This window comes from Neolamprologus multifasciatus, chromosome 8 (genome assembly GCF_963576455.1).
Source record: "Neolamprologus multifasciatus chromosome 8, fNeoMul1.2, whole genome shotgun sequence".
NCBI classification, from domain to species: Eukaryota; Metazoa; Chordata; class Actinopteri; order Cichliformes; family Cichlidae; genus Neolamprologus; species Neolamprologus multifasciatus.
The window spans coordinates 6,593,396-6,607,345 of NC_140446.1; the positions used below are offsets into that span (position 1 = coordinate 6,593,396).

A 13,950-nucleotide genomic window follows, 5' to 3' on the forward strand; every position below is an offset into this window, starting at 1 on the left:
ACTGGGTGTGACGGTTTGCAGTGTAGTGTTATTTGCTCCCACCTTTGGTTTGATAGGTCTCATGTGCAGCTGGAATATTAGTAAAATATGGTTTGAGTCCTGTTTGGGAATGAATGGGAAATGTATGTTTAATTGATGGAATAAATAAATTATACATTTATCTCTTTGACATTTTATTTGACACCTTAGTGCTCTGTTACATATTGTTGTAGACGCCACAGACTTTCTCTTCTCCGTTCACAGCTCCTGCCCTGCTAAAGACTTTTCATAACACACTCTGCAACTTATATGACCAGTATATTTGGCTTTTTAAATATTTCAGAACCTGAAAAAACATAAACTTAAATCACTCTATACTCTTTTCTTCTCTCCTGTAATCAACCCTACTTGAAAATGAAAGCAAACGTGCGTAAGGAGCGCCACATCCGCTTTCATTTTATTTAATCATAAGTAACGAAATGTGTTCGACGTTGACTGTTTTCATTTTTTAACATTCTTTTTTTAAACTGCCATTAATGTCTTGCAACCAGTGGCGGTCCTAGCCTGTTTGGCGCCCTGGGCGAACACTCACTCTGGCGCCCCCCCCCCCCCCCCCCCCCCCCCCCCCCCCCCACCCCCACACACACACACAAAACATATTAAGGATTGTACATTAACATAAAACTGTTGGACGGAACCATACTGAATTTCACCAGAGAAACACACACACACATATGAAGAGAGAGAGAGAGAGTATGCATTGTATGCAAACGGCTACCAAACAGCCATCATAATAATAATATGCCCTGGCTGATGTCGGGGCAGCATGAGTACGAGCAATTTATTTATTTATTTATTTATTTTTGCCGATGCCCGTGAATCCGCCCCCCCACCACAATGCTGATATCAAAAACCGCTACTGCTTGCAACCCGCAAAGAAGGTGAATAGTACTGCCTGAAAATAATTACTGCAAATCTCCAACCTTCAATTTTCCAAGATAAAATAATGTAAGAAAGAATTGAGATGAATATACTTTTACATGACGGTAATTAAAATACACATATATTAAACGACCATTATCCGACGTTTACTTGAAATCAGCTGAAGGTTAAAAAACTAAAACTTTTTTTTTTTTAATTTTAGCTACCTTAATGTCTTGCAAACTGCCAAGAAAGTAAAGACTCCCTGAAAAACATTGCTGTAAATCTCCTATCTTCAATTTTCCAAGATTAAACTCAAGAAGTAAAAACAGATTTTGGATAAATAAACTTTTACTTGACGGTAATTAAATTACATTTAAACTAATTAAACTAATTAAACGACTATACGTTTACTTTAAAATCGCCTAAAGGTTTCATGTTAATCGCAACTATTAAGAGATTGACATAGAGGTTAACAAATTTCCCAGAGGAACCTACCCGAGGGATTAATAAAGTTTTATCTAATCTAATCTAATCTAATCTAATAGAGGTGGAGATTTGTGTTTTTATGCTTTTATGTGGTAACTTGACGTCATCTCATGGTGCTGCTGCCTCAGTTTTTGTTATATCATAGCCAATTTTTGTACAATACTGTCTTTATATGACACAATTATCATACAAAAACAACAACAACAACAAAAAACAAACACAAACTGAAAATGATGACATAAATCTTTTTTCTGGTTCACGTTTTTCTACTTTCTACTTGATATAATTAGAAAACGAAATCTTGCACTCTCTATGAATGAAAGAACATATTAAAACTTAAAAAGATGACATAAATCTGCTATGTTTTTACTTTTGATACGATTTTCCAGCTGATTAGAAAATGAAATAGGTGGGTCCTTGGGCTCTGCTATAAATGAAGCGCTGGAGGTTTGCTCCATCAGAACACCAGGAGACCTGAGAATTTGCTTCACACTAAGAAAATTTCTACATTTTTCAAAAATGATCAGCAGGATTTTCATCGCTTGCCTGTTTCTCGGGATGTACAGTACGGGCTCTTTGCTAGGTTGCAAATGGATTGTAAAAGATCGAGACTCCATAAAACATCAATTCAATGTGTACAAAAACAGAGCTTTGGGTTTCCTTGATATGATGGTGAGTGCACTTCTTTGCATATGTTTAATATGGTATTGATTTAAATAGTTTGATTAGTTCCATGGATATGATGTGTGTGTGTGTGTTTTGTGTGTGATGCAGATTACTAACACCACTAAGGATGCTGAAATTGAGCACACAGTGGCTTTTCCTAATCAACTGTATCACCAGATGTCCAACGCAACAGTAAGTCACCCCCAGCTTTTTACATAAAGTTGTTTCTTTTTTTAATGAAAGAATGGAAAGTGTCAGGATGGCAAATCCACAAAAGTTTGTCTTTACCTATATATATATATATTTCTATACTGAGCTCTTCTTCTTCTTCTTCTTCTTCATCTTCTTCTAGGATGAGGATAAACTGGCTTTCATAGTTCAGATTCTGAAGGAGCTGTTTGCCCTGTTTGAGAAGAATCGCAGCTCTGCACCATGGGAGGAGAACACAGGGGAGAACTTTCTCAGTATTGTCGACAAAATGGCTGAAGAGCTTCAGTCCTGTGTAAGCTCACTTTCATTACAATGAACAATGATATTGCATTTTTTTTAAATTTTACAATGAATTCAGTCTCTATTATATATATTTTATCAGTCTCTGACAAATGTGAATAAGTTAAAGTGGTGAATGATGTATTCAAATATATTTTGTTCGTTCCTTGTGGGTTATTTAGGTTGGAAGCCACAGCAACACGACACAGCTGACGCATTTCCAGAGCCTCTCAAATGAAACCCTAAAGGCCAATGTAAGTCTGCATTATTTTTACTAAACCTGTATTTCAATATGACAGATATTACACCTCTGGTATTTTAATAATGATAATATTGTTTTGTCTCTGTAGGGTTACAGTGCTGAAGCCTGGGAGAAGATCAGGAACATAACAAAAGATCATCTGAATCGATGCGAATTCCTGATTAAATCTCTGGGAAATGCCCACTAAAACTCGTCTTTCGGATAAATTTTTAAAATGTATTTGTATTTCTAAATTGGTTTAATTTATTTATTGTATTCATAATATTTACACTATTATTTATTTTTAGTATTTGTGTATTATTTATTCATTTATTTATTAGATTTCTGAAAAATGTCCATAAAATAAACTAGACATATTTCATATTATTTTATATGTTAAAGTCAATAAATATTTTCTTATCTCACAAATTGAAATATGTTGACTTTTCTGTTCCTGAAATATCAAGAATAAGGGTTATGCACTTATTTTTAATGAGTGCAATCAAACATTAGAAACATTGTCCAGATTTATATAGAAAGATTGTTTTGATTCTTCACAAAAGCTCTTATAACATAGAAAGTAGAAGTACTGATACCTCATGTGGAGTGAGTATGAGCACCAAGACCACTTTAGAGACTTTCTTTGGTTTGGTTTCTTTTGGTTTATAAAGTATGACGAGTAAATTGAGAGCTTTGCTTTTACACTCAGCTCTCTCTTCACCCTGATGGACAGGTACAGCAGCCACAGCACTGATCTGTCTGTCAATCTGCTCCCTTCTCCCATCACTCGTGAACAGGACCCCAAGATACTTAAACTCCTCCACTCGGGGCAGTTGACCCTTTTCTGGCTGCGCACCATGGCCGTAGATTTGGAGGTGCTGATTCTCATTCACTTCATTACCTTTGGCTGTGCAGCATTCCAGTGCGAGCTGGAGGTCATCAAGCCAATAGAACAACATCATATACAAAATGCAGAGCTGAGATTCAGAGAATACCTAAGTAAAAGCCTTCTGCCACTTGGCTACACCTAGAAATTCTCTAAATAGAAATTATGAACAGAATCGGTGACAAGGGCGGCCCTAGTGGAATCCATCACCCACCGGAAACCAGTCCGACTTATTGCCGGCTATGCGGACCAAGCTCCTGAAATGGTTGTATGAGAATTGAGTGGTCCATAGCAATGGGCCAAACAGCCCATACTCCTAAAGTACCTTCCAAAGACACTGTGAGGGACATGGTCGAGTGCCTTCTCCAGGTCCACAAAGCCCATGTAGACTGGTTGGACAAACTCCCATCCACCCTCAAGTATCCTCAAGAGGATAAAGAGCTGGTCCAGTGTTCCACGATCAGGATGAAAACTGCATTGTCCAAGGTTCAACTAACTGCAACTTCAGAGGTACCACCCCTGATCTGGTAAATTGTCTGATTCTTTTATAGCGCTTTTCTACTCTCCCGGAGTACTCAAAGCGCTCTATACAACATGCCTCATTCACCCATTCACACCCACTCATACAAGCACTTCTATACTCAAGTGCAACCTAAACTACACACATTCATACGATGTTCATCCGATGAATGCACCGGAGGGCAACTCAGGGTTAGCATCTTGCCCGAGGCATGCAGTCTGGGGAAGCCAAGGATCAAACCACCAACCTTCCGATCAGTAACTGATCTGCTCTACCACCTGAGCCCCACACAAAGTAAAAGTTGCCTATACAAACACACAGTCATGCATAAAAGAACTGAAAAATGGTACATACTTCTTCAATTCTTTTTTCCATATTCGAGCATTAAAATAAATAAAAGAATAAATAAATAATTTGGTCATTTTCAGGTTGTAAAATAATTTAAGTGGAAGCTTAGACGACAGTATTTATAATTATTTAACAAAAACTAAACTTCACAGCACCACATCTGAAATTAAGTATATTAGCACAGATACAAGAGGACTTGTTTTGCAGCCATAAGACGTGAACAACTTGTAGTCCCTGAGTAGACCATGAACTCCTCTCTATGTCAAAATATTCCAAATGTGAGGCCATCAGTTAAAATTTGTTCCAAACTGGATCAATGTACAACAGAAAGGCTGAAAAACATTATCCATGTTTTTGTTTATTTCATCATGAAATAACTGTCTTAATCGTGTGAATTTATTTATTAAGTGACAGAAGAGTTACATCTTATATTATGGGCTTTCCTTTTAACCCATTAAAGAACACTTTCATTCCACTTTTGTGAACTTCCAAGCACTGTGGAGTTTTGTTTTTCATTTTTTAGTTTAATTGCAATCGAAATCTGGTTAAAGGAACTTACAAGTTCACCATTTTGATATTAAAAAGTAATATAAACAATAAATTCACTTTGTAAGAAGATAGATTCTTTTATTTAGTAAAACATATTTTTAAAAATGTTCATTTTGCTCATTATAAAGATAAAAAATATTCCAAAATCTTGATCAGCATAGAAAAACAAACAAAACAAAAATAAATATACAAAAAACCAGGTACATAAATAAATAAATAAATAAAATTAAAAGTCAAGCAATTAACTTAGCACAGTCGTCATCACAGACATGACAACAGACAGGTTTTAGTTGGCAGTGTGCAGAGATGAAGCCAGCTGTTCTGCTCTCATTAGATGAGCTTTGGCTTCTTTCCTGATCACCTCCCAGGCTTCAGCACTGTGACCCTACAGAAATACCAATATTAGTATTCTTATTGTTATTGAAACAAGTTATTATATCTATTTATCTTAAGGATGACCTAAAGCCCAAATTAATGAGAATGACGATCTTACCATTTCCTTTAGGATATGATGTGAGAGTCTCTTAAAGTACATGTGCAGCTTTGTGGTTTTCTTCTTGTGACTGTGGCTCCCAACCTAATTTAATTACAAGCAAAATGACAATTAAGAATATGTCATGTCATGTAAACTATTCGAATGTAATAAAAACCTAACTGAAAGTGAACTTACACAGGAGTGAAGCTCTTCAGCCTGTTTGTTGACAATATTGAGAAAGTTCCTCACTGTGCTGTCCTCCCATGACGCAGATCTGTGATCCTCCTCAAACAGGGCAGCCACCTCCTCCAGAATCTGAACTGTGAAAGCCAGTTTATCCTCAGCCTGGAAGAAGAAGATCAAACACAGACCACTTTAGAAATGCTTTAATAATAACAAGAGTGGATTAAAAGGACTAAATTAATCTGTCCTAAGGGAAAATTGTGTTTTTCTCTTTAAATAGGCAAAAGCTGAGGTTCACCTACTGATGATTTGGACACTTGGTGGTACAGGTGATTAGGGAAGGCCACGGTGACCTCCACTTCAGTGGTGTTAGTGGAGTTCTTAGCCTGAAACACATTGAGTGTTTTAGTCATCAGATGCTAAATTGAAACAATTCTAAAACTATTTAAATAACGAATCAACTAATATTAAAACATTAAAACACTCACCATGGTATCAAGCAGATTCAGAGTTTCTTCGTTGTGCTGTCTGAATTTATGATCCATCCATCTGCAGCTTAGCGAGGAGCCTTCAGTGGACAGAGCGAGAAACAGGCAAGCAAAGAGAATCCTGAACATCATTTTTAAAAGGTATAAACTTCCTTTGTATGAAGCAAACTCTCGGATGTCTCTCGGTGTTCTGATGGAGCAGACCTGCAGCGCCGCATTTATAGCAGAGCAACATATTTCATTTTCCATACCTGGGAAACCCGCAGGTGAGCGGGTTGAGGCCTCAACGTGCAACAGGCTGTAATGTCGGAAATCTCAGATTAGAATTTGCATCCAAATCAAAGAAAAATATTCCACACTGGAGGATAGGCAGCATTTTTAAACAAGCTAAGGTATCACCCTCGTTAATTTAGTAATTTACGTCACTACGAGTTACCTGTCAAACATAAATACATGAACTTAAATACGTGAAACACAATACAAGAAACACATCTCACAGCTGATTCTTTTTTTTTTTTCATTACCTCTACATGTTTCTGAAATAGTTAAGTTGTGATATGAAAACATAACGTCTTCCTTGAATATTTATCGCGATTTTAGCGCCAATTTACATCCAGAAAATAAAAATAATTAAATACAATGAAATTTCATTAACGGCCACCTTACTTAAATCTGTGTAATTTATAATAAAAGCTGGTATTGAACATTTCATCACTTTGCATTGCTTGTTTATGTTTTTTTCCCCTTTTTTCATCATCTTTTTTCACACAGCACACAGCGTTTTCGGTTTGAACAACGAACAATGTATTTTTTTCATAGTTGGAATTACTCAGTTGCTTCTTTTACTTAAAGCTCCAAGTCTATTGCACAGTGTCCATATGTGCTATAAAAGGGAAGTTCTTACTTTCAGAAACTGAAAGTGGCTTGATAACTGTGCGGAATGTGCCGTAAGGCAAACCAATGAGTGACATTTCGCCTTGTTTTATCTTGAACCTGTGGCTTCCCCGTGTGAACCAGGTAACCTACGGAAAACTAGACTCTGCTTCACATCTTAATCGGAAGATTAGCGCATGTTTTTCAGCTCAATTGAGAAATAATGAATAAAGAAATTACTATTGTATAGGCAGACATGAGATCAGTAACCCTGACTGAAACCCACAATTTCAATTTTCAAAATTTTCTGGACCGGTACTGGACAAATACGGACTATCTTGAATTGTGACCACTATAAAAAGCATAAAAACTCTCATTTTGAAGACGCTGAGTAATTTATTGCCTGTAGATTTGATTAAGCAATTCACTGTATATTGGAATGAACAACACTAATACCCCAGTGCAGGTGGTTCTGATGTCATGCAAATGTAAGCATATATTCACTGGTACATATATTAACGAATTAATAAAATATTAGCATTTGTGAATTTTGTAGCTCATTTTTAAACACTTAAGTAACCCTTAAGAAGAGTAACCCTTCTTTATCTGACGGACTTATTGCACCAATATGCCAGATCACACTCGTTTAGATCACTGGAGCAGATCTCGAAATTTCAGGTTAGGTCTATTTACCGTTTCCACTAAATTATGATCCTATATTACTTAAAGCGTCATTTTTAGTTTCTTTAATTAACTCCTTTTTTATTCCTTTTATTATATACTGATTTAAAACAAAGTCGATCTAAACTTCTACTTGTGTGGTCACGTTAACCTATGTCAGTTTGTGCGCTAAGCAATGATGAGAAATTAGTTTGTGAGTTCGAGAATTGCATTCGAAATCCAGTTAATCCTGCAGCCTGGAAGAACAATCACAGACTACCTAACAGATACTTTTACACCACTGCTCAGGAAATTTTTAAAAGGAAAGGTCGATGTATTTATTACATCCAGTGATTTTGTTAAAAAGAAGAAGAAGAAGAAGAAGAGAAGTAGGTTTAGAAGTAAAAGCTGGGGACGCCTGACGTAGATGATTGGGGAAGGGTATATTTTCCTCCACTTCAGTGGTGTTGGTTCAGTTATCCTGCATTAAACTCATCAAATGTTTAAAGCATCAAACACAATATTGAAATATTTAAACTAAACAAAAATCCAACTTATTAGATGGCATTGAGTAGCTTTAGTAACTTTTTATTATAAATTCAAAGTTTCAGATTTTATCACTGGAATAGCTTGTGTTTTGGTATAAAAAAATATAATGTGTTACAAGAATATCATTCCAACTTTATTACATTTAGACTATTAAACAATTAAAATAATTTGTTAGCTGCTGAATTTGGGTATTGTGCATTTACACATGAATTATTTCCACAGATTGTTAATGGTTTGGTTTGGTTAATTGTTTTCTTATTCCTGGGTACTTTTCCACTCGGGCACAACCTTTTACTGTATGCTGACCTATGTAATTTTTTTCTGATTACTCAGTTGCTTGTGTGGAAAACTAATACTTCATAAATAAATGGAACTGCACAGTATCCACACGAGACATAAAAAGGAAGCGATAAAAAGTGGCTTTGTGGTTCTGCAACTGTTGCCATTCAGCATTCATTCAAAGGAACTGGCCAGTGATATTTCACCTTCTTTTACCTAGAATATGTGAAACTTGTGGCAACATGGGAAGACTGAGGAAATTAAAGTTACAAATTTAACATCCTTTGAGACTTTACAAAATTACAAAATAAAAGGCATTGTGAGGAAGAGAGCCAGAGAATAATAACATAGCTGTGTTTGAAGAAAGAAATGCATTTCAAGAAACTCACAGATGATGATCTGAAGAAAAAAAGTCTAAATTATTCTAATTCTTACAAGAAGGATTTTTTCATTTAGCTTATAATTTTGTAATATATTCTTTTTTTTAATTTACAAGCTGCTTGGATACGTGATTCTTTTTCCTCTGTGTGGGCTAACAGATATACATAATTATAAATATGTATTAAAGTCAACATTTGATATAATTATTTAATACTTAATATTTAAGCTTTCTGAAGGGTTATTAAATATTAAACTTTGCTTCTACTTTGTGTTTTTGTTTCTAAAGTACGTTGTGTGTTATTTTTTATTTATTATAATTATTCATTAAATTATGTCTGGTCTGGACTGTAATAATCCAACAGCAAACATGCTGGAAAACGTGAAAAAAAAACTTGAGAACCAAGTGACTTCAAGAACCAGTAAATGCCATCAGACATTTGCTGTAGGCTCTTATCAAAACTGCACAATAATGGGGAAATTTTGACCTGCTTTGACCTTTTAATCAATAGAACCTTTTCTTTCTGTTTGCCCTTTGGTTGCTTTTAACTTCTTTCATGATTTCCCACTGTGATGTTTCAACGACTTTGCGGCCGTTTCCAGCTTTTTGTTTTTCTATAGAGCAGTAAAAGACGTGATCATAGCATGGTTCACACAAGTCTGTTCTGACAACATGTAAAACCTCCCTCCAAAAGGCTTTTGAAAAAGTCTTTAGCAAAACTGAAACGTAAAACACAACAATAGTAAAACAGTCACCATGGTATCAAGTAGAGTTAGAGTTTCTTCATTGTTCTGTCTGAATTTATGATCCAGCCATCTGCAGCTTAGCAAGGAGCCTGCAGTGAACAGAGCGAGAAACAGGCAAGCAAAGATAATCCTGCTGATCGCTTTTTCAGAAGCTATAAACTGCTTTTGTATGAAGCAAAATCTCAGGTGTCCTGGTGTTCTGATGGAGCAGATTGTTAAATGTTGGCTTTAAATCTATAATTACACAAAAGAATGGAGAACATGGTAAAATATCAGAATGATAAAAAAGAAACATATGTACCTGAAGATCTAGAAAAGACCAAAAAAAAAGCGTGACAAAAAATACAACTCATAACTGACTATATGTGTTAGCTTGATAAAAGAAATAAAGTGTTTATATGGTGACTTTACATCAAACAAATTAAAACAATCAAATCAAATACAATTATTGACTGCTTGATTTAATATTACAGAACATTTGTAGTATTGCGCATTTATATATTTATTATTATATTTCTTTTATTTCATTATTATTATTATTTTGGCATGGCTTTATTTTTTTATAGGAATTCTTTCCATACTCTGTGGGGGTACAGGTGATTTGATATGTACAATTAGCAATGTGGTATTTTCCTATTGTTCAAATTACCAACTTAATTACCAGGCGTGTAAAATAGAGAACTATGTAATAGAAAAACCTGGAGGTCTAAAAACATAGTATCCATAGAGCCATAAACAGGAAGTTTCTGTATGAAGAAACTGAAAGTGAGTTAGTGACTGAGCAACTGCACTGTCACAATCATTCATAGGAATCGATCAGTGATATTTGCCTCTCTAGGATGTAGTTTTAGAAGTAGGTAAGCCGAAGAAGGGGATTCTCCTTCACATTTTAATGGGAAGATTTGGGAAGATTGCTGCAAAAGCAAGCAAAAAGGTGTTGCCGTTATTTATAATGAGTAGGAAAAAATGCCTAAAACATGGTGAGTGTTTAGTGTAGAAATATCTGTTTGATCATTCACCAAGACAGATCTGCTCTTTTAATACAGAAACTACAAAAATAGTTGGACCCGGACCCAACTACATAGTTCGCTCTTTTAACAGTTTTATTTGGTTGCTGGTTATTACGACACTCAGTTGCAACCTTTCAGCTACAAGCCCACACACACCACAACAACCTCAGGTCCCAGCACGTTTTTTTCCAGGGTAGGCATGATGCACTCCAATGTGTGTCAGCCTCCCCTGCAGCCGCGCCACAAACCACACCCAGCCACACCTATTTTAATACAGATTTTATGAATGCTGTGCAACATTTAACCAAAAAAATTGTATTTATGTTGAAGGTTTAATGCCTTTGAAGATCCTCTGCAATCATGTGATAAGACAAGCTGCTGAAATGCAATAGTTTAGATATTTCAAGCTGTTTGTCATCGCTTTCATAAATTGAAGGCTTATTAAATGTTAACCATAACTTTGACTTTTTTACATGAAAAAAGTACATTTTTATGTTGTTGTTTTTCTGATATATATTGTGTAACCTTATATTGAATTATGTCTGGTTGAAAATCTAATAATTCAGTGACAAACAGGATTGAAAAAGTAAATAATTGCATGAATGAAGTAACTCAAAGAACCAACTTTAGTAGTAGCAAACTCCATCAGACATTCGGTGTAGCTTCTTAATAGAAATGCGGAATAATGAGCCTTTCGTGACTTCCTTCTGTGATGTTTGCAAGGACAGCAGCAACAGTACACTTGGGCCTTTAAAAATGCTAAAGACGTGGCTCTGAATATTGTCTGCATAACTGGAAAATCTCACTCCAAGATGTTTTTGGAAAGGTCATTAGCAACCTGTGATTGAGCCACATTTTCTCATATTGCAAGTAGTTCAAGGCTTTTCTTTTTTACACTTGTTTTCCAGCAACCAATAGCAATAATTCCATGTGCTGTCTGAATTTATGATCCATCCATTTGCAGCTCAACGAGGAGCCTGCAGTGAACAGAGCGAGAAACAGGCAAGCAAAGAAAATCCTCATCATCATTTTTTCAAAAGGTATTAATTGCTTTTGCATGAAGCAAGAGCCTCCTCTTGTTCTGATGGAGAATACCTGAAATGCCGCATTTATAGCTTTCCATTTTCTAACCTGCTGTGGGAATCCCGAAGGTGAATGACGGCTTTCACTGTGGGGAGAACATTACGGATTTTAATTTGTATCATAAGGAAATAAAATATCCCAAATGTTAGGACAAAAAAAAAATTAAACACTGAGGATTAATTGCCATCATTATAATGGTTACAGGCAATCAACATGTATAACTGAATACCTAAAAAAAATAAATAAAATTAAAAAAAAAATCACAATTAAAACTCACAACTGATGGTGTAATTTGAGTTATTTGATGTTTGATATTTAAAAAAGGTGTATTACTAGGCTTAGTTTCCAGCACAAAGCTCAGAAGATAATTTCTGACAAATTAGATACTTTAAATGAGTGCTAAATTACAAACAGCTAGCAATGCACACACATAGGTTTTTTTCTTGGAAGACGAAGAATAAGACTCTAAACAAAGACACATTCCTTTATAATGTAAACTTTGAACAATGCGCAAGTTTTATTTCCATTTCAGGGTTAAAATCTGCTCAAATCTTCCCATTATAATGTTAAGGTGAACTCCCTACTACAGATTACCTACTCATCACTCTAAATCCTCAGAAGGCGAAATATCAAAGGTCGATTCTTAAGAATGATAGCCACAGTGCACGCGCACATTCACTAACTTTCAGTTTCTTTATATTTGAACTTCCCATTTCTGGCACAACAGATACCTATTGTGCAATTAGACCTGCAGCTTTACGTATTGCGTGATTTTCCGTTTAAGTAATTAAATCGCTCATTTGGACAGTAGAAAAATACCGCGTTGGTCAGGGTGCAGATCGAAAACGTTGCTTGTACGGAGAGAATTCCTGGGAAAACAAGACCATCACTGAAAATCACAGAAATAAATTAGTATGAAAGAGATTAAGTAAATATATAATTGGGCAATAGCACAAATATCCTGCCTTAGATAGAATTAAATCAAGTAGCCGAAAATTCCAAAAATTCCATGGCTGGTCCCCTTGGTAAGACTGTCCTATGTAGCTATGTAGGTAATAATTTTAATAAACGTGAGCACAAGACAGGAGGACACTCGACAATAAGTAGAAACATTAACTTGTTTATTCTTTGATATGCATTTTTTGTCAACCATATTGTGTCACTTTGTATGTCTCTCACAATTTCCCATCGTCACCCCCTCCCCTCTGCCGTTCTCCTACGCTGTTCTGGTTTTGGTGTACCACTCAAATATTTCTCGTAGCCCCCTCTAAAAAAAAAAAAATTTCTGGCCGTGCACCTGCTTCAGTTATATGTGAGCACTGGCATCCTCGAAAGAGTGACCTTTGTCCTTTAGACCTTTGTCCAGTGTAGGTTGCCAATGTTCACATTTTGGACAGAGAGGACAGATGGTTTGAAAGAGGAGTAAAAGAGGCCATCTATGTCCACTGTGAGCGACCATGTTTGAACAGAGGCGGTGGCTTATGACACCAACTGTCTGCCATCTATAATCCAGTTTTGAGATCCCTTCCCAGACACCTTAACGCCCACTCACATCCTGGGCCATTTGACCTTAGGAAATCACATGATAGGGTGGGGCTAGGTTTTACAATGAGCTCCCCTGAAACCTTGGCTGATTGTGACCTACACCCGTTTTCACACCTTGGCTCATGTGATTAGGTAGAGGATCATTAGGGGGTCCTTTTTTCCCTCTTGGGGGGAAACTCCCACAGGGTTTAAATTTGGGACTCTCCACCAATTGACCTTAGAACTGAAGAAGCTTCTTGGATGAGAGGTGAAACGTCTTCAAGCAACTTAAAGAAGTCCAGATGCTTTTCTTTCCAAGTTTTTTAGACCTTATGATTTATGTTTACTTAGAATTAATATTTAGGTATTAAGTATTCCAGAATATGTTAATAATAACTACGATCATATTGTTGTGTCTGTAGGGTCACAGTGCTGAAACCTTGGAGGTGATCAGGAAGGAAACCAAAGCCCATCTAATAATAGCAGAAAAGCTGGTTTCATCTCTGCACAGTGCCAACTAAAATCTGTCTGTTATCATGTCTGTGACATGAACGCTGTTTTAATTTATTCGATTCTCTATTTATATCTATATTTATTATTATTATTTATTAAA

General features: G+C 35.9%; 2 protein-coding genes across 2 annotated transcripts; one reads left to right on the plus strand and one right to left on the minus strand.

The window, feature by feature from the left end:
• Positions 1 to 1,450: 1,450 nt before the first annotated feature.
• On the plus strand, positions 1,451 to 3,093 carry LOC146512357 (interferon a3-like). Its single transcript, XM_085170734.1, has 5 exons — positions 1,451 to 2,061; positions 2,164 to 2,247; positions 2,408 to 2,557; positions 2,727 to 2,798; positions 2,895 to 3,093. The coding sequence occupies exons 1-5, from the start codon at positions 1,909 to 1,911 to the stop codon at positions 2,991 to 2,993; spliced, it is 558 nt and encodes a 185-aa protein (XP_085026860.1). The 5' UTR covers positions 1,451 to 1,908; the 3' UTR covers positions 2,994 to 3,093.
• A 1,864-nt stretch (positions 3,094 to 4,957) lies between these two features.
• On the minus strand, positions 4,958 to 6,384 carry LOC146512358 (interferon a3-like). The gene is made up of 5 exons (XM_085170730.1): positions 6,235 to 6,384; positions 6,049 to 6,132; positions 5,759 to 5,908; positions 5,582 to 5,665; positions 4,958 to 5,473 (listed from the first exon to the last, which is right to left on the minus strand). Exons 1-5 carry the CDS (start codon positions 6,364 to 6,366, stop codon positions 5,375 to 5,377), a joined length of 549 nt encoding a protein of 182 aa, XP_085026856.1. The 5' UTR covers positions 6,367 to 6,384; the 3' UTR covers positions 4,958 to 5,374.
• Between the last annotated feature and the right edge of the window lie 7,566 nt (positions 6,385 to 13,950).